The 21,071-nt window shown below is 30.8% G+C and overlaps 2 protein-coding genes across 9 annotated transcripts; one reads left to right on the forward strand and one right to left on the reverse strand.

The window, feature by feature from the left end:
* The first annotated feature begins 9,814 nt into the window (after positions 1 to 9,814).
* Positions 9,815 to 21,071, forward strand: LOC100801882 (ethylene-responsive transcription factor ERF054). Of its 8 annotated transcripts, XM_041007498.1 has the most exons (10): positions 9,815 to 11,896; positions 16,302 to 16,438; positions 16,544 to 16,633; positions 16,719 to 16,878; positions 17,598 to 17,646; positions 18,176 to 18,257; positions 19,768 to 19,910; positions 20,062 to 20,234; positions 20,485 to 20,597; positions 20,950 to 21,071. In XM_041007498.1, the coding sequence occupies exons 1-2, from the start codon at positions 10,717 to 10,719 to the stop codon at positions 16,343 to 16,345; spliced, it is 1,224 nt and encodes a 407-aa protein (XP_040863432.1). In that variant the 5' UTR covers positions 9,815 to 10,716; the 3' UTR covers positions 16,346 to 16,438; positions 16,544 to 16,633; positions 16,719 to 16,878; positions 17,598 to 17,646; positions 18,176 to 18,257; positions 19,768 to 19,910; positions 20,062 to 20,234; positions 20,485 to 20,597; positions 20,950 to 21,071. The 8 variants fall into 8 exon arrangements, with proteins under 8 accessions (XP_040863432.1, XP_040863431.1, XP_040863433.1 ...); XM_041007497.1 differs by having other exon boundaries at positions 20,062 to 20,597; XM_041007499.1 differs by lacking the exon at positions 20,062 to 20,234.
* LOC102662848 (uncharacterized) lies at positions 20,153 to 21,062 on the reverse strand. The gene is made up of 3 exons (XM_006592361.4): positions 20,951 to 21,062; positions 20,420 to 20,598; positions 20,153 to 20,257 (listed from the first exon to the last, which is right to left on the reverse strand). Exons 1-3 carry the CDS (start codon positions 21,060 to 21,062, stop codon positions 20,153 to 20,155), a joined length of 396 nt encoding a protein of 131 aa, XP_006592424.2.

The following is a 21,071-nucleotide window of genomic DNA, read 5'->3' on the forward strand; positions in this document are numbered from 1 at the left end:
TTAAAAAAATGTAATTTAATTAAAAAAGCTTATATTGATTAAAATATATTGTTTTCTTCATTATTTTAAAATTTTATCAATTTTTTACTGGTCAATTTTCGGTGTCATCGACGATGCATGTTGCTGCTTTATCATATGTGTGAGTGAAAGACGTGTAAGAAAAAACTTGACATCGAACGGGTGACAAGATAGACAAAAGAATTTGTAAAGTAAAAATAAATAAATTAATTAAAATAAAATTATTAAGGATAAAAAGCTAGTAGGTTTTAAGCTAAAATTTCGTTAAAGTAATTTTAAAAATATGCAAGTAGTTGTGTACCAAACTAGTCAAATTAACTTATAGATTACTAGAATATGTGACTTTCCTAAACACATTATATATATATATATATATATATATATATATATATATATATATATATATATATATATATATATATATATATATATATATATTATCCTAAACTTCAAACTTTTGTTTCACAATTTCTTTTTTTTTTTTAATTTTTACATTTTACAATTTCTTTGAACATTCTTTTTTTTGTCCTTACAATAATTTCGATGCTTATTTAATATAATTGGCAGCTAGCTACTATCAGATTTGACGTGCCTGCAATTTTATAGACTAGAAAGCAAGAAATAAGATTTCATTGTTACAAGTTGCTCTCAAGAAACGTACTTCCTGGTCGATCATCCAAAGGTGACAGTGGCTTCCAAAGTATGATGTGAAACAGATGAGTCGTATAATTGTGCATGTGACATAGTCATGCTTGTTTTTCCATCTCAGCCGAACTGTTAGACATGTCAAAGTTAGTGCCCCGTTTTGATTCTCCGACATAATCACCATGCAATGTGTTCCTATATTAGCGTAGACAGTTGAGAAAGCCATACATGAGAAGTAGGTAAGCTGTGTTTAGTCGTTGGGTCAAAGAAAGAGACCACTAAATTTGTCCCATCACCCAACAATAATATAGAGAAAGAAAACATAATCTTCTATTTGCCTAAATAGATGTGATTGAATCCGCAATGAAGATATTCGAGCCACTTGTCCGTGAGTGACTTGTCGAACTTTGAAGGAAAGTTATGTTATTGCTCCTTTGTTTCTTGATATTATGTATATTGAAAGATTAAAAAAAAAAAAAGAAAATAGAAGATATAATAAGATGACGTCATAAGGAGAGAAATAGAAAAAAATGAAGTAAAAAAGAAAGAAAAATATTATAAAAGTATTCTATGCATATTATAACTATTGTTGATTTATCTGATATCATGATATAAAAGAATAAATAGATCGATAGTAATTTGTATATTTTTCTTCATAAAATTATTGTATGCATATAATTAAATATTTACAATTTATTTTTTTAAGGAAATATTTACAATTCATAGTAATAATTGCATAAGCTTTCAGACAAAGATTAATCCACATACCAGAAACTTCAAGAAGTTTATAAGCCATACTCAACCACAGTTTCTGTTTGTAAAGTTAAGAACCTAGACTTTTTTTTATGTCTCTGATAGTGGAATATAATGAACTTTAATTAAAATAATTCGTATATTTTTTTTTTACAGAATAATTTGTATATTTTCTTAATCATATATATCCTCAACTGTAAAGAAGATCGATGTTGTTCATATTTAATTTATGCATAATTAATTACATTCTGACTCTTCCATGAAATCAAGTGAAACAGTTTTTAAACAGGTCCTCGTAGGGCTGGAAGAGCTAAGAAAGTCTGGTTTTGACATTTGTGTACAATGTTTATGGAATTTAGGAGTAATATATAGTAAACTTATCATACATGCATGGCTGATTGTAATTAAAATGATAGGATAAAAAATCTTTATATTATCCATACATATATTAATTCTATTCTAATACAATGGATTGAATTTTTTACATCAAGTTGATTGATAATATTTTATCATAAAACATTAATTTTCAACTGAAAATTAACGTTCCCATCTAAGTTTACGGAACAAGACTTTAACTCGGACCTGGAAAAATAATATTATTACAATAGTATGATTATACTTGAAGAACAAAATGATAGAGATTCAGTGTGGACCCCCACACGTGCGGATTTTCGCCGACATGTTTTGGGGACACCCTTGTGGTGGTTACTTTGTTACGACAAAGCATATCCGAGCTTGAAACCCTTTGCATTGCACCGAAAGTGAAAAGAGGGAGCATTACATGGATCCTTTACCAGACGCAAATTTGCACTGCTTACCTCACACAATTTATCATTAACCCACTTCAACAATTGTTACTCTCAAAAAATAAAAAATAAATGATATTCTTCATGTTTCTTGGGTAGTTTATTGTTCAGTCATTTAGTACTATAGCAAAGGAATTACCGGGACCAACCATTCTTCATGCATTTGTTTGACTTTCTTCATCAATTCAAAATACCTCGTGGTTCCATAGCTCTTTCTTTCTTTATTTTTTCCTTTTTAAACTTAAATTAATGCACGCAGGATTTAGTACATAAGTTTAGAGATTTGGGTCTTTATTGTTTGTCGTCTTGAAAGTTGTTTGAAAGAAACAGCCGTAATGAAGTTTTTAATTAGTTTAGTAAATTTGATGAAGTATGTGATCTCAATCAGGAGAAATATATATAATTGATCAGAGTATAGTAATTAATCATCTACAATGAGGAGTATTATATTGATACGATTATAGTAAATCATCTAATTGATTGGAGTGCTAGCCGACCTTTCGTACTATATTTTTCTTCTTATTTTCTATCTACCATTTGTTCCTACGGGAAGATATATCATTTGATTGGAGGGAACATAATTGCGTTAACTTTTGAAGATACGAAAAATTTGGACTATTAACAAAGTTAGTGACATAAAAATATATGAAATTAGACCTTTTTTCTCAAAATGGGTTAAAAATGAAAATTAATTATCATAATGAGTTGATCAATAAAATATTGATTAAAATGAGTGATTTTTGTCACATAAAATATAAGAAGTGTTAAATACCTGATAGAAAGAATCACATTAAGATGTCTCCTGCTACAAAACAAACAAAAAATATAAGATATCACTTAGGATGATGTTTTCTATGTTCTTACCTGATAAAAATCATTCATTTTAGTAAATATTTTGTTGATCAATCTATTACACTAATTAGTTTTAGTTTTTAATCTATTTTAATAAAAAAAATTCAATGAAATTGTGTAAGTATTATATATGATCATAACAAAGACAGATAAGGACGGAATGTAATCACATACTATAGTATCTTGTAAGAATGTGGGAGGTGAAGTAATTTTGAGGATCAAGCACCTCTGAAGTGAGTTATAAACTAAATAAAGTTCGGTAAAAAAAAATGAACTGAATTCAAACTCTTTTAATTAATTTTATTTTATATCAAAATAGTTAAACTGATTTGAAAATCAATTTAAAACTACATTGATTTTTAACCTTAACCTTTAAACTGGTTCTAATAACTGGACTAGTTTTGAATTATTTTTCAAATAAAAAAATTCAAGTATTTCTTAGTTTAAGAAAAAATTAATTTGATTTAGATTCGATTACAATTTAGTTTAATCAGAAGTGGTTTTTTTGCACACCTCTAGCTGCATCCACGTTGCATTTGACAAGATCAGGAGGCGGAGGGGACCATGGTCATCTTGAATGAGACGCAACAGTTGGAGAAGGAGAAAGTGTCCGCTTGCCATGTTGAATGAATTTCCAGTCTTGGACAAATTGAACAGATGTTTACATACATGTAGTAATAGGCTTTTAAACATCATCCCATACTTTGTCATTTCTATATCTCCACATGCTCCACAATACTGAAGTAAATTTGTCAAGCTGAGCTTGCGGTAGTTTATGAAGTGCAACAAATAAGGTCTTGGACCATGAAAGATAATCAAAATTTCCTAAAATGCACCATGGAAGATTTGTGTCAATAGAAAGGGACTAAATAAATCCCATGAATCCTTCCTTCTCCTTCTATTTGGAAATCCATAAAACCCTGTAAGACGCCAAAAAAATTTGTTTTGATAGTGAATCTCCATATTAATAAAATTTTGGGAAAAGTATATTAAGCGACAATCCTATGACTTTCTCCAAAATAAAGCCAAACCACCACTTCAATCGAAACAATCAACACAGAAACAATAATCAAAATTCTGCTTCAATTTTATTTCATCAATTTGTTTGGCATGAATCAAAGTTTGGCAAAGAAAAATAAGTCCAACTTATGAGCCCAAATGAGGTCACAAAGGGAATTAACTGCTGGTGGGTTGCCTAAACCTTGGTAGTTCCAGCTTAAACAACTCATTGACCTTGGTAGGCTTGGCTGCCAGGTCCTGCCATTAAAAAATGATCATCATTTCTAGATTTGCCTTGCACTTCGAGGTCAACTATGGTGGTTGTTTCGTTGATAACTGTTGCCATCTTGCTTGATGTCCCAGCAATCAATTTCTTCATTTTTTTGTCCCCCACATAAGTCTGTGTCCATATCATCATCAGTTTCAGCACCACCATTGGGATTGGCATTATTTGGTATTAATGCACGGTTGGTAGGCTGTGGCAAGAGAATATTAGGCTCTTTAAATGCTGCAATCAAGAGATCCTCACGTTTTTATTTTCCAGAATTATAGCCTCGTTATTGGTAGGTTTTGAATTCTCATTAATTGCTAATGAATTTGAAATCCCCCAATTATGAGTTGCCACGATGGACTACTGCCCTCCTTCTCTGAGATATTGTGATCTGCCGGCCATGGCTGAAGATCTAGGATCGGCAGGAATTTTTGGACCCCAAGCACGTTCACCGTCATCCTTGTCTAGCTTGAAAAGTTTGCTACAAAATTCATCCGTATGACCAATGAAACCGCAAAAGTAGCAGAAGAGACCCAAACTGTCATACTTAAAACTGATAATTTTTGCATCTCGTCCCTCCTTTCTTATCTTCTTTGTTCTCTTGAGTGGTTTGTTGACGTCCACAAGAACCCTAATTTGCATAAAATCCATCCATGGAGTCGAGTTATATATGCTTGTTGTCATAGTCCAAGAAGGTACCCCAAAAGTTACCTATATTCTGACCCACAGATATTGTTGCAAAACCCAATGGAATATTGTGCACTTGAACCCATATTGGAATTTTAGTTAAGGGGCACCTGGCTTAGGATCTCCCCCTCCTTGATAATACTTAGAATCAAGAGGTGTTTATCAAAAGTCTAGGGTTTCCCTTCACGACTCTTTGCATATCCTTGTGATTGGTAGAATTGAAACGTAAAACTCCATTGCTCGCCTCCATGATTGAAATCCCTTCAACCGGACTCCAAACTTCTGCCATAAACTCCTTCATGACATTTACTCTAATGGATTTTTATTTTTTTTGTAAAAGACCTCCCCACCAAGCACAGAGAGTAATTCAAACCCTTCGTGGTAACAGCTTCCTTCGAGAACAACATCTCCTCCTCATCTTCCAATGATAGACTTTGAATATCTGGTTGCTCCATGATAGTGCAGAGACGACAAAAACAACTCCAGAAACAAACAAGAAAATAGAAAACTCCTCACTAGAAAGGTAACCCTGGCAAGGACAGAACCAATTCACAGGGAGAAACCTTTTACATTTGGTAGATTGAAATAAATTCTGTAAATAATCAATTGTCAATGTTATATAAACGTGCATAACAAATTATGGGTGCATTAGCATTTAATTAATCGTTGGTTTTTTTTTTGGTACATAATTAATCGTTGGTTTGGTTTCACTAACAACTAAACTTAGAAATTCCAATTAAGATTATTTAATCTTTCATTAGCTGTCAAGATTATATAAAAAGTTAATTAATTGTGGAGGAACAATTAAAATATATCAAGCATGCTTAAGCATGCCGATTTAGGATTAATATTGTAAGCATGCTTAGTGAGAACACTCAATCAAAACACTAAGCATGCTCATGTTTAGTTATAATTTTCCAATAACTGAAATCTAGTTTATCATCTAATTCAAGACCCGATCAAATAATATTGTAATTGGTTATGATATTTTCCTCTAAAAAAATTAATCAATTCTATAACTTTTTTGGACAAAGGAACAAAACTTTTATTCCTGCCCATTTAAAAAATATTTTTCACTTGTACAATTAAGCTCTCATACCAATTTGTTATCCGTGGGACTTCAAAATAAAAACCCACACTCACGCACATAGAAGAAACATAAGAGAGAAGAGAAAGCATATATATATATATATATATATATATATATATATATATATATATATATATATATATATATATATATATATATATATATATATATATATATATATTCAGTTCAAATAGATGCCGGAATAAAGTTGTGTAAGAAGGATTAATATTAATTTTTTAAGAGAAAAGACTTAATTCATTTCATTCAAGATAAGATTGAGGATACAATTTGGCTACTAGTGTAAAATCTTGATATCCTAGTTAAATTAAGTGTGAGTAACATGATATTACTATTAACTTAATATACAACAAATAAAAAGTTTATTTCATTAGGCAAGATCGACTACATGGATCACATCTCGTCATTTGACAGGATTATAAATCAAAGTTTCAAAAATATTATTAAGTGTTAAGTCTCCTTTAATTTGATGAGATCCTCTAATATACTTTTAGATCTTCCTCTTTCCTTTTTTCTGGGCTAAAGATCACATCATGCATTCTTCTAATTGGAAGCTAGGCACCACTTGTGACCTTTTTTTTACATGTCCAAATTATCTTAATCAATTTTTTTGTCATTTTTTTTTCAATGGGTATTACATCAATCTTCTCTCATAATGTCATTCTATATTTTATCTTGTCTTGTATAATTACATATTTATCTTAACATTCTCATTAACTTAATGATAAATGCTAGCGACATTTTTTCTAACATCATCTTTCTAAAACTCTGTCAATTATTGATCAAAAATTATTGAAAATCATCATTTTTGATAGATTTCACTTCTCATATTATGATTTTCTTTCTTGATTTTATTTAAAAAAATAAAATCTATTAAAAATAATGATTTTCAATAAATTATAATCAATCATAAAAATAACTTTTAAGAGTGAATATATGAGAGAATGTTGCTAAAATTCATCTTAACGTAATATAGAAACAATCTTAAAGTTATCATAGTCTTGCATTTACTGTTGACATACACACAGCTATTCTAGAAATAACTCTCGATAAAGTTATTCATATCAATATTTTTCTTATACATATTAAAACTTATTGACTAATTATTGAACATGTCGATGTACTATGTATATCAAATTTTAGATAAAAAAAAATTGATATGAAATCTATTATTTACTTATATTTTAAAAAGTATATATTATATGTTAAATTAAGAGGGTGAGTCTGACATAAAGATAGATTATCAATTAATAAAATTTGATATATGGACAAAAAGTTATTGAATAAAGAAATAACTTGAACCCTCTTTTTTTATATATTTTTTATTTTACCAAAAATTAAAAATTATCCTAGCGATATACTGGAAACTTTGCTGGTTGAAGTTTATGGTCGATAATTTAGTGGAAAACAAAAATGCCCGAATTGAATGGTTACTTTCTATGCCGGAAATAAGTAAGGGTATCAATTGAAAGGTGATCTAAAAGCTGTTCCCGACACAGCCTTTGGGCCATTGTTTCCCTGTCTACGTACCTTGAAGACCCTTTGAGGCATAACTCATATATGCATAGATACATAGCATAAAAGCAGCCAAACAAAACATATGGATGTTTTCTACCTTGCATCACAAACACAGGCACGGGGAGAGAGAGAAGGAAATCAATGAAACTATATATTAAAATTAATTCAATTAATAAGGTCGTGTATATGGATCGAGTGGTTGGGAGAGAAAATTTGACAGAAGGAGCACCAAGACACATGCCATGTGATCAGCGATAAACATAAAACTCATGTTGGAGACATAACATAAATTAGATGGTTAAAAAAATTAAGAATTTTGATCTCTGTTAAAAAAATTAACATTTTAACAGACTAATATTTATCAATGAAAAAAAACAATACAAAATTCATGTGATTTAATAAGGCTCAACTTAAAATTTACTTAAGTAAAATCACACATAATTTTTTTATTTATAAAAATCAAAGTGAAGTATCACCAAGTTTACAACAACATACTGAAGTGACGTGCATTGAATTTAGACCCCTTGATATATAAAGTTATCAATGTCTTTTTGGTAAAAATATAAAATCATAAATATGTCACAAAATTAAGAAGTAAAAAGAGTTTTTATAAAATTAAAGAATAAAATAACCCACGATCAGATTCCCTCATTTTCAAAAAACAGCCAAACAAGTTTTGAAAGACAAAATCACATTCACAACCAAGTATACCATTATTAGTATCTGACCCCATGAACCACCTCACTTAAGCACTCGACTTCCACCAACCATAGCAAGTCATTGCCTCAGGAAAGGGTATGGTAGAAGTTTACAATCTGTCACCAAAAATAGCTACTGGATTTTTTATCCTTTATAATTATTTTAGCACAGTGAATTATCATATTAGTATGTTTCCCCTGTTTTTCGTCAAGTGCGAGTGAGCTGCCACATTAACATGTCTTTCCTTAACGCAGAAGTCTCTTCAAATAAACGAGTCAATAGGATTTTTAGCAAAGAGAAGTATTTACAACGTGCTCCACAAACATGCGTTTGGTTCCCATCTCATGTCACCTGACGCGTGTATTTTCTGAAACAATGAAGAATTGTTTTATGTTTTTATCATGTGAATTTTAGCATAAAGGTAATCAACGATCAACTTTATATAGGTTTAAATGTAAGAGGGTTCAAATTCTTAAAAAACGTTTTAAACTTAAGTCTTCTAGAAAAAAATGATTAAAAAAATTTCTCTAAATGGTAAGTCATATTCTAAAAAAAAATAATCATTCATAAAATTTTTAAATTTGTCACATTTATTTTATTTTAATCGACAAAATGATACTTTATGCAGATCTAGTTATAAGTAAATTAGACTCATGAATTAAAGTATTCAGTTAATAACATTTAATTCAAAAAATCTTCATAAAATATTAGTGCTTGTAGAATAAAAATAAATAATTCACTGGAAACAAGATTTTATTAAATGAAAACATATAATAAAAATATTATCATTGAGATAAAAGTTAGTTGACATTTATTTATATTTAAGTCCAAAATTATTATTATTTTACCTATATTAAGGTCCTAAGAGAGTATATATACAGGCACAATGAGTACCAAAAGTCATTTACAAAGGCAGCAAACCCGCTAAGATGCTACTATGAACATATGGTTACACAATATTAACATGGTAGCATATAAATATAACCAAGGCAAAGCTCCCAATACATGACCATATGTGCACACAATATGCTAATTATCACTTCAATATGCTAATATTTTAAGCTCTTTAGGTAAACAAGAAGCTATATTCACCTTGGTGAAATATTAACATTTGGACATGCTAGGAAGAAGCAGAACACTCTTGAATGAACCAAGTATAGGCCATTTTTTATTTTTTAAATTGATAGTATTTCTTGACTAGAACATATATCTATAAGAAGTTGGAAGAATCCAAAAGAAGACATGCATCAATAATCAATCAACAAATAGATTATAAGAATAAAAGTAACAGAATATAAATTTATTTTATCATATTATCTTCATTAAATTCATTTTCAACTAATGCTGCAAGATCTGAAACTCAAATTTTAATCTCGACTCATACTTATGCTTCAAGATAGGAAATTGAATGCAACAGTGCATACAATACACCAGAGAGGTGCATTAGATTGGAGAAGTCAATCGAAGAAAAAAGAAATCCCTGTTTGCCGCTCCATCCCACTGACACAAACAGTTAATAACTGTTTTTTCCCTCCAACCTCTGTTTGTGATGTGCAACAGTTGGAAAGGCTAATAAGAGGGAAAAAGATATATTCCCAAAGCGAAAGGGATAGAGTGTGAGTGAGTGAAACGTAACCACACAGGTGACTCAGCCCAATTGAGAGAAAAAAAAAAATGATGTTCAAGCAATAGATGGAGCGCGTGGGACCCACGCTAGCCAACCAGTGACGAGACTTGTTCCAACTCTTGCTGCATTAACTCGAAAAAGTTTGATTTTAACACCTTTCTGCCCTCTCTCATATAAACCCCTCCACTCGCACACCCTTTTGCTCGCATAGTTCTAAATTTCCCCTGGTTTCACCACTTGTGAGTTGTGAGTCTCTGAATACACACGTTGACACCCCCAAAAGCAAAAACCCACCATAAACCTTCACGTATGCATATACCACTCTCCCCTTTGATTACACAAAACAAATTTTGAGATGGGTCCTTCCAAATTTACAAGCTTTGCCATCCGATTCTGTTTTTTATTCTGATCGGATCAGCTTTGAAATTAATCACAACCCACACTCCAAAATTCTGTTTTTTTTTTTTTCCCACCTTTTCAACTACCTATCTCAAGATCAATCGGTAAAAATTATTCCAATTTAATTAGTAGTCTTCAATTCGAATCTTGAATAACATCAAATACTGACGAGACAAACTCTTACTCAAAATGGCCCTACTTGATTCGAGTAAGCTTGTTTTTCATGAAAGATACTTATAGTTTGTATCAAAATTATCTATCTCAATTTGGCTTTTGAGATAGTGAGTGGAAGAAGGGTCAGTTTTTGATTTTGGTATTGGTGGTGGTGGTGGTCATGGCAAACAACAGTGGAAAATCCAACAAGGAGGGTGTTGAAGGGACTCAACTCAAGGTGATTGGTGAAAGTGAAGGCCAAGATTGGGAGAAAGAGAAGGGAAAGCGTCTTGATTTGAGCTCAGGGAGGAGACAATGGAAGCCAGTTTTTGATGATGCTTCCGTGTCACATAGGCCTCTCAAGAAAATCCGCAGCCCCGAACCCGAAAACCCGAATCAACAACAACAACAACAGCCATCCTCTATGCTGTCTCTTCAACCTCCTTCATCAAGAATAGTGTTTCCTTTTGCTTTTGAAGGCTCTCAACATCCAATGCCATTCCCACACCCTTTTGGAACCACAAACTTGCCTCTTTTTCGTCCACCTCTTCATCCAACTCAACAAATGATATCTTTTTTGCCCTCACAGAACATGGGGTATCCACCATTCCTAGCCCCAGAATCCACCATGCCACACGAACACCAACAACACCATCATCAACAGCTTCTTCAGTATTGGAGTGATGCACTGAATTTGAGTCCAAGAGGGAGGATGATGATGATGAATAGGACTGAAGGGAGACAAATGTTAAGGCCCCAAGCACAGCCTTTGAATGCTACCAAGCTCTATAGGGGAGTGAGGCAACGCCATTGGGGCAAATGGGTCGCTGAGATTCGTCTTCCTCGCAATCGAACTCGCCTTTGGCTTGGAACCTTTGACACTGCTGAAGATGCTGCTATGGCTTATGATCGAGAGGCCTTTAAGCTTAGAGGGGAAAATGCAAAGCTCAATTTCCCTGAACTCTTTCTCAACAAGGATAAAGCAGAACAATCCACAACTGCTCCTGCATCTTCTTCTAATGAAGGTTCAACATCGAGCCAGAACACAAAGCAACCTGAACCAATACCAGAAGGGACGACTAACACTGAGAGTGAGGACATGCCACCAACAGAGACATTTGCAGTAGAAAACGCTGTAACCGAAGAAGGAATTTCACAGCCTCAGGAATTGGTTTGGGGTGAATGGTTCAATGCAATTCCTGCAGGTTGGGGACCTGGAAGTCCTGTGTGGGATGACTTGGACCCCAACAACAATCTTCTTTTGCATTCACAACTTCCCTTTGTGAATCCAAATCAGCAAGAGTTCCATGATGCTGGTGCTTCTTCTCGGACACAACAAGAAGATAACAACACAGAACCAGGTTCTTCTTCTCCCTCTTGTCCCATGAGGCCCTTCTTCTGAATGGTTAAGATTAAAATCATGTCTAAAATTAGCATCTTTTAGTCTTTCTCTTTGGTTAGTATAAGAGAATTATGAAGTCTCTCATTGGATAAAGAAAGACACTTTTTGGACAATACGCGTCTTCTGCTTGATACAGTTTTAGTTTAAATGGATTTCCTCAATGAATCAGTCATTGGCTCTCAGCAGAGGAATAATCTAAATTTACTATAAAAAAATTCAGCCCACTCCTCACTCATTTCTTATTGAGCCTGTGCAAAAATTCAAAGTGTTGAGAGATTCCTCTTAGTTTTCTTTCTTCTCCTGAATTGATAACTATCTTGGTCGGATACTGAAGCTTCCACACGTTCACATATCAGGACAAGAGTGATAACCACACCCCACCAATTTTATTTTGTTCTCAATGGTTGCAGATATTTTCAACAACAACAACCTGTGAATCATGGATGTTTGAAGTATATAATAATTTTCATTTCCTGAAAAATTCTGCTGCAACAAGGCTACATATTTTAACAGGCCTTTCAGCATCTGGCTCATACTTGGTGGGCCTTACCTTAATTTGTTCCTAGTGATAATAGTTTAGTTTTCTAAATTTTTGGGTAATTTATTTTAATAATAGTATTATTCTCTTTGCTCTCTTGTACTATATGTTGTTTTTAATTAAATTATGCAGCGGTGGCTGTAGTTTAGCATGACCAAGAAGGAAACGTTTTTGTGATTTCCTTTTTAATGGTCCATAATGATAATGTTCCGTTATGAGCTTCCTTTTTCAGGTCAACGGCTGTATTATATTATTATTATTATTATTATTATTATTATTATTATTATTATTATCATTATTATTATTATTATTCCGTTTGTAGTTTGTTATGCACATTGTTTAAACTCATATTATCTATTTGGTAACAATTCCAGTAGAATATGATATTAAATTCATATTAGTATTTTTCTATCTTGAAATGTGTATAGCAAATTATATTTTAATTGTAGTTTTATGTTTCTTTAATTCTATAATTTATTATATATAATATCAAGATTGATTTATTATGTTAAAAAATCAGGTTAATAAAAATAAACATAATCATATACAACTGGGACTTAATCAAGCCAAGTTTAAATTCAAGTATCCTATCAAAATTATGAGTCACATTAATTAGAATAGAAGTAAACTCATGCCAAGTCTTCCTATGATCACCCCTAATAATATTATTCTGGTTTTGATTTGCCTCCACTGTCATTCATAAATAAAAATATTGATAAAATAAAAGTTGATTTTTTTTAAAGCATCGTGTAGGCACCATTTGGACACCATTTAATTAGGCATTACTTGGGCACCATTTAGGCATCATGTAGGCATATTTGGGCATCACTCAGGAATCACACATAGAAAGTAGACATTAACATACGACTTAGGCACCACACCGACCTAGGCATTAATATTACATTGGAAACAGTGAATAATTATACATAAACTCGTGTGTTATGTGATACTTTGAGAGAAAAAGAGAAAAGTATAATAAGTTTGATGAGTGATATGATTTGAGTGAAAGAAAGATATAATAGAAGAAAAAACAAAAGGGTCAATTAGGTGTTTATAATTTGTGGGTGTCTAAATATAAGCACTTGGAAACAAATTTCATATTTTGCCACTTAGACATCACAGAGTCATCCCACCACTTAGGTGTCAAACTGACTTGACGCATGTTTGAAAATCCTATAGAAAAGTATGTTTGAGGCAAAACTACTTTTACAAAAGCATTACAACTTACATTCAATGATCTGTGACAAAAGATTCATAAATACAATCATAAAAGTGCTATAAAAAACTGTCAACAAAATGCTATCAAAACTAAAAGGTATTAGATGTCAATTAGGGCAAAATATTTAGATTATTGGATTCTGATTGGAGGCATAGTCATTGTGCTCTAGTGAGAAAGAAACATTGGCTTTCAATTAATTGATTCTCCTTCGTTAAAAACAAAGTCAACACCACCTTTGGTTTATTTTTAACTCATCTCATCTTAGCTGATCAAACTGAAATATAATTTTTTTATAACTAAGATCGTCTTTCAAGAGCAACCGACCCACATTATATACCCATTTGTTAATTAATTGAAAAAACTACACAATTCTGATAAATAAAAAAAATGATAGAAAGTACTATTTCTAAATCGTGTATTCTGATTTATTTATTTTTCACTCTTGTCCAAGTAGACACATTGAAACAATCATTCTCATGAAAGAGAATTCAACTAGAACAATTTGTCAATGCTCATGGGATGTAAGATATATGCAAGTTAGCATGTGCTAATCATATTTGTTTCTTTAATTACATATTAAGCATAAAAATAAGTCAAAATTGTATAAGATCATTAAAACAATTTTAATTTCATTCATTATTTTTTACAGATTTCTTGTGATGGTGCATGGTACACAAAATATGTTGTTTTTTATGAGATTTGTTAACTGAAGTGATTGTAAAATCATATTTTATTGAAATTCAACTACAACAAGAGGTTAAATACATTGACACATGAGAAGTCGTTCACTATTTATATGATTAAAGAGATGAGAATCTGGTCCTTATGAAATATTATTTAAGTTAATTTCAACATCTAAGTTCTTTATTTTCATTGTTAAATTGCTTAGTTAACATATTCTCTCGGCTGAAATTGAATATTTCATTATTCTTTTGGACTAAGATTTTATAATATCTGAAAGTCTAATGTAATCTTTGTACATTCATTGAATGCCTTTAATTGCTAGCTAGAGTCTATATATACTACTAAAAAAAATAAGTTTTAAGATCGCCTTATTAACATCGATTATTTGAAAATCGATGTCGTTAAGTACTTACAACATCGATTTTCAAATAACCGATGTTAACAACTCGATTTAATGCAATTTTAACATCGATTATTTTAAAACCGATGTTGTAAGTGCTTGACGACATCGATTTTCAAATAATCGATGTTAACCGCTCGATTTAGTGCGATTTTAACATCGGTTATTTTAAAATCGATATCGTCTCAGCACTTACAACATTGGTTTTAAAATAACCGATGTTAATATATAAGCTCTTTTTCTTTAATTATTTATATATTTTTTAAAAAATCATATATTGAGTTATTAATTATATTTTAATTAAAAAATATAATAACTAATAAACAATAACAAATTCAAAAGGTAAGCATTTAAAAATTAAACTAAATTTTTAAAATAAATTTTATAATTTTAATTTTATTATTTCATGATTATCATTTAAATAAAACACACATTTATATTAATTATTGCATATTAGTACATTTGAAAATAAAATAAAAAACTATTTTTAATAGTAGAACTTAACTTTTATAGAATTTTTATAGAATGTTGGTAAAAAAAATTATATCATCAAACAATTAAAATTTATTATTAATATATTTTATTTAATTATTATAAAAAAAAAAATTATCATACAAAAACATTTATACAGACAATGTATATATTATTTATTATCAAAATGTCTAATAAATATTTAAAAAGTATATTTTATGAGATATTTGTCACCATTCAATAAATAAATATTAAATCATCATTATATTTTAAAATCTCTACAAACTTATACCTATGAGTACTTTTACTTATGGATATAATTAACTATAAATTAAATATATATAATTTATTATTTTAAAAAATTATATTTTTTATTGATGTAAATATGTTTTGATTTTAATTTTAACATGTATAAATAATTATTAAGATTATTTATTTAATTTATTATTTTATAGAAAAATATAAAATTTGTAACTTAGTTATAATATTTTATTTATTTAAATAATTTATTTCAATGAAAAAAACAAATTCCATAAAAACATTTTCAAAAACATATGCTAACTAACCCCTCTATGTGTAGCCTCATTTCATATTTTAAATTTTATTTATTATATGAAAATGAAAAAAGGATAAGTTATACTTTGGTAAATCCCTAATGAGCCAAAATCATTCTAATTATGCGGTGACGTTGTTCAGACTTCGAATTAATTAGGGAAATGGATAAATTTTTTTAAAAAATTATCATAAATGATATTTTTTTAAATTACAAAAATAGATAAGTTATACTTTGGTATACAATTTCATAATAAAGAAATCATATATCTAAATACGTTTTTGCTTTTTATTTGCTTAAAATGTTTTTCTTCTTCTAAAAACTGAAATAGTATGTTAAATTATGATTTTAGTTTTTTTTTTTATTTTTTCTAATGAAATATATATTAAAATATGATACTTAAATAATTATAAAAAATATTATTTGCTAATATATAGTTAATATTAAGAGAATAGTTAATTTTGGGCCCGACCAGTTTTGATTGAAGACATGATAATAGGTGCCTGCAGTAACATTTCCATTTCATTTGGAGAGATAGAGTAGTTAGTAGTGAGTAATGAGAGGGAGGAAGCAAAAGTGAAGCGATGAATGCTCCAAATCATTACGAGCGTTTCGTCGTCCTGAAGGCACCAAAAAGTAACTATCTATTCTCTCAATCTTCAATTCTTCTCTTCTCTTTCTTTCATTTTTTTCACTTTCTCATTCTCTTTTTTCCTTTCAATTTCGGGAAAAAAAAAACAGGGTTTCTTATGAAAGGGACACGAAGATCATCAATGCGACATCCTTCACCATCGAGAGATAGGAGCACACTATCGGCAACATCCTCCGCATGTACCCCCGTTCTACTTCCTCCTTGCTCTCACTTCCCAGTGTCACCGCGAAACCCTAACTTTTCTTTGTTTTTTATGTTCTTCAGGCAGCTGCACAGAGACCCCAATGTCTTATTTGCCGAATACAAGCTTCTTCATCCTCTTCAATACAAAATTATTGTCAGGGTTTGCGATATGGATGCTATGTTATCTTCTGTGTTTTCTGGATATTGTGCACCTTATAGCCCCGCTAAGTTTTTTATACAGGTCTGTATATGGTGATGGCTTGATTTGGTTTATACAACAAATTATTTTCTGGATAAATTCAAGTCTTCCATCCTTCCTTGCTTAACATTTGTTTTGTAGTTTTTGTCTAACTTCAGTGGAAGCTGTTGTGGCTTCTTTGTGTCTTTCACTCAAAATTTTAACTAGTGTTTATTTTTGTGTATTTTAATCATGGTTCATAGGGCTAAGGTACTATCTTTTAAAAAATATAGGGAATATTAGAACACGTGTCTTTTTGTCCTCTTATTGCCGTCAAGGAACTTCTTTGATGACCGAAATCTATGTTTACCTAACTCGATCCCATTTTGTAGGCAAAAACTTACTGTATGGCTTAGTTGTTATGAGAGAAGATGCTGATAGTGATCTCTATGGTAGTGGGCATAATAGTATTTTTTATATTTTTTTTCTTAATTATATAATAACTAACTTAAAACTCATTATAGCATGACTTATGATTAGTTCAATATATAAAATTAATATATAGCTGCCTTAGTTAGATTAAATTAGTGAAAATTTATAGTTTCTGTTAATTACATAGTGCATTAGTAGTCCCTTTTAAAAAGTTTCAAGATAGGTGGAACGTGATCCCTTTTGATGGAATGAATCTTGAACTGTTTTAACACTTAAACATATTGAGTTGTTGGCTTGTTTCATAAAGTGGTGTGCTACTCATGTTAATCTTTTCTCTCCCACTTGGACAGTCGTTCTAGATGTGACCCTGACTTGGAAAGCACAATGGAGTATGTCACTGTATGTTAAGTTAAGATACATTCTAAAAGTTGTTTCAGCTGTAGCATGAATTATTGGTACTTTCATATTAGTTCATATTTTCTGAGAAAATTTTGTAAGTGTTGAGTGAAGCTATTGGCTACATCCATTTCCTTCACCAACAAATTCATGTGAATATTTAGACATTATTATAGATCAATTGTTATTAATATAGCTGGTAATTAAGCTGCGCTGTTTTAAGTGTCGTACGAACCTTGGGCTTGTTAACTAAAGGCCCTTTAACTATATTTCTTCCACAAATATAGAAAGAAATAAATTCACAAATTACGATGATATATTTCTTTCACACTTACTCACAATATTCTCTTTGTTCACTGCAGACTTTGAGCATCCCTTACATTAAATAAGGAGCAAGACTTTTGTAATTTTTAATAAATTTCGGCAAGTATTAGAGAGTGTTATATAGAATATTTTGTTAGTATTTCTCTTGTTTGTAGTTTTCTTCTGATATGTATGGCTGAAACTGAATTGTGATTTTGAGTTGTTGCAGGTATCAGAGAGAAGAAGCAAAAATACAAGCTTCGGTAAACCTCCAAAATGCTAAAGCAGAGTCCAGGCCAAGAAAGCTTGAGGTATTTCATTGCCATTCATAGATTATATTCTGTATAACAAATTTGTACAGTTTCTTGCACAATAAGAGAAATAGGTAGAAATGTGAAACAAAATAAGTGTAATAAAAGAAGATAAAGAGAAAAAATACTATAAAAAGTGTGTTACCTATAATATACTCAAAATGCTAGTATCAAAATGTTATTCTAAGCCATAGATGTAATGGCATAATATAACTAGTATTAAAATGCTATTCTAACTTCTAAGTCATAATAGTTGTAATAGCTGTAATTGTTGAATGTTTATTCAAATGGTAGTTGTTTAATCCCTTCTCTTAAATTAAATATTCAATATCAAGACAAGTTAATCTCCAATCTCGAGATTGATTCCACTTAAAAGATTTATTTGGAGTCAAGTAATTTTTTTAGTTTTTATCTCTCTAAAATCTAAAACAATATTTTTAGATTTATACTAATAATCATATGAAATCGGTTAAAGGAATGTAAAAAAAAAAAAAAAAAGAGTTACTGAAACTAAAATTAACTTATTTTACAAAGACCAATAATGATAATTTCAAATTTTAAGGAAATGAAAATTAAATAAAAATATTTTAGAGACTAAAGATAAAACTTGTTCATTTTACAATACCAAAACATATAGTATAATCCAATATTTTTTAATTTTAATATTTTAACATATAAAGGCTGTTTTCCCGCTGGTTGTATGTCTGACCCTCCATTTGTTTGGTACTTGACTTGTTGGTTTTGAGTTTTGGCATTGAAATTAAGCATTTTTTCCTGCATGTTAAAATTCTAATATTATATTTTAATGGGCGAGCATTTGAGTAATTGCAATCATATAGCATCAACAAGTAATTTTAACATATGGTAGAGAAGTTTACTTTTAGCTGTCCGGGAAATGGAAACTAAGAGCAATCATTTAAATAAGGAGTATGTCATCCCTGTGTACTTTACTATTTTCTTATTCACCATTTGGTTCTGCAATCATGGAAGACTAGCTTTTTTTGGTATTTTTGTGTATTTATTCCTCCTGCTTGCCACTTGTTACTTCTATGTTATAGTCACAATTTAATAATTTACATGTTTTTCTTTAGCTTTAGAATCTTGCAGAGTCACTATATGCCTTTAGAGTTTGGATCTAATTTATTGCTTATCATGCATATGAACTTGAAGTATAAAAGTTTATAAAGTACGGCAGGTTGGTTATGCTAGCCAGAGTTGATTCTTGCTATGCTATCTATGCCCAAGTGCATGCTTGACCTCAAGAGTTAATCTCATTGTTGTAAATTTATCATATTTATCAAGTTTTCCTGTTTGGAAATCATTTCCTGACAACAAATAAACCTGTTAACACAAAAATTGTGAAGTGCTTTTTAATTTTTTTTTGAATTTTTAGCAATTTCAACAATGTGACCAGGCATTCTGGTGCCTGATTTCCTGTGTAAAATAAATTAGCTTGTGTCTTTTCTTTTTAGTTTTAAACATTTTTGACATTTAGGACTTTTGTTTTAAGGGAATGCCTGGAGTAATTGGAGTAGTGATGTGGGATAGTGGAGTTGTACTAGGAAAGTTTCTAGAGCATGTTGTTGACTCAGGGATGCTTGTCCTTCATGGAAAGAAGATTGTTGAATTGGGTTCTAGTTATGGATTGGTTGGGTAAGTTCAATTGCAATCTCATTCTATTCGACTTGTTCATGCTAAATGGCTATACTTTGTCCATAATTTCTTGAATAGCTCTAAGTTGTCTAGCAAATGACGAGGAATTATGTTGAAGTTTGTTCTTACTCATTCTATGATACACCTGCAGCCCTTTTGGGTAGTGAGGTCATTGTTACTGATCTGCCAGATAGGCTTAGGCTATTGAGAAAGAACATTGAGATCAATATGGAAATGTTTCTCTACGGGGTTCTGTAACAGCAACTGAACTCACGTGGGGAGATGATCCAAACCCAGAACTCATTGACCCCACACCCAATTTTGGTAATATTTCTCTCCCTCAACTCCTTCAAGTGAGAAGGAGCAAACAACATTCAATTATTGGCATCAGAAACTTTTGACGTTTTGCTATGAACTATGATTATTGTAATCATTCTAATCATAGGTTTGTAGTCAATTGTATCTTTTTCTTCCTTTGACTTGCATGCCTTGTCAAATATTTGAATTACCTGCATCTCATATGATATTTTGCTAGCCTTCCTTATTGATTCAATACTTGACTTCTTGTTTTCAGTGATAGGATTTGATGTAGTGTACACTGAGGGGGTAGTTGTGCATCTACTGGAGACACTTATGCAACTCTCTGGACCTAATACAACAATATTTTTGGCTAGAGAATCCGAAATGGTAAAGAATACCATTCCTTTTTCTTTTCTTTTGGGAGCACAATTTATACGATTTCAAAGAAGTAATTGCATAATGCAAATGCAGCGTGTTGTAATCATTTGTCATAGTAATGTAAATTATTATGCATGTTTCTCGGGAAAGGTTGTCTTGAAAGTATTGAATGAGCAATTATTTTTTCTATTCTTAAACATTTATTTCTTATTCTTCATTTTTAATGTGATTTATACACTGAAGATGAATGTTCCTTGTCTTTCTGTTTGTACAGTCATGATAATGATGCTAGAGATACACTTGGACTGAAATCCCTCCTCTCTAATTTTCTTTAATTTAGATGTAGTTTTTTTCATTGCAGGGCTCACATATTACAGGCTTCCTTAGCTGATATACTGACCCTAAGAAAAATATTGAATTGCTACAAAATGTTGTTATTGCTACTACTCTCTTAGGAAGCATAATCATGTTCATCCATTTATC

Source organism: Glycine max, chromosome 12 (genome assembly GCF_000004515.6).
Source record: "Glycine max cultivar Williams 82 chromosome 12, Glycine_max_v4.0, whole genome shotgun sequence".
NCBI classification, from domain to species: Eukaryota; Viridiplantae; Streptophyta; class Magnoliopsida; order Fabales; family Fabaceae; genus Glycine; species Glycine max.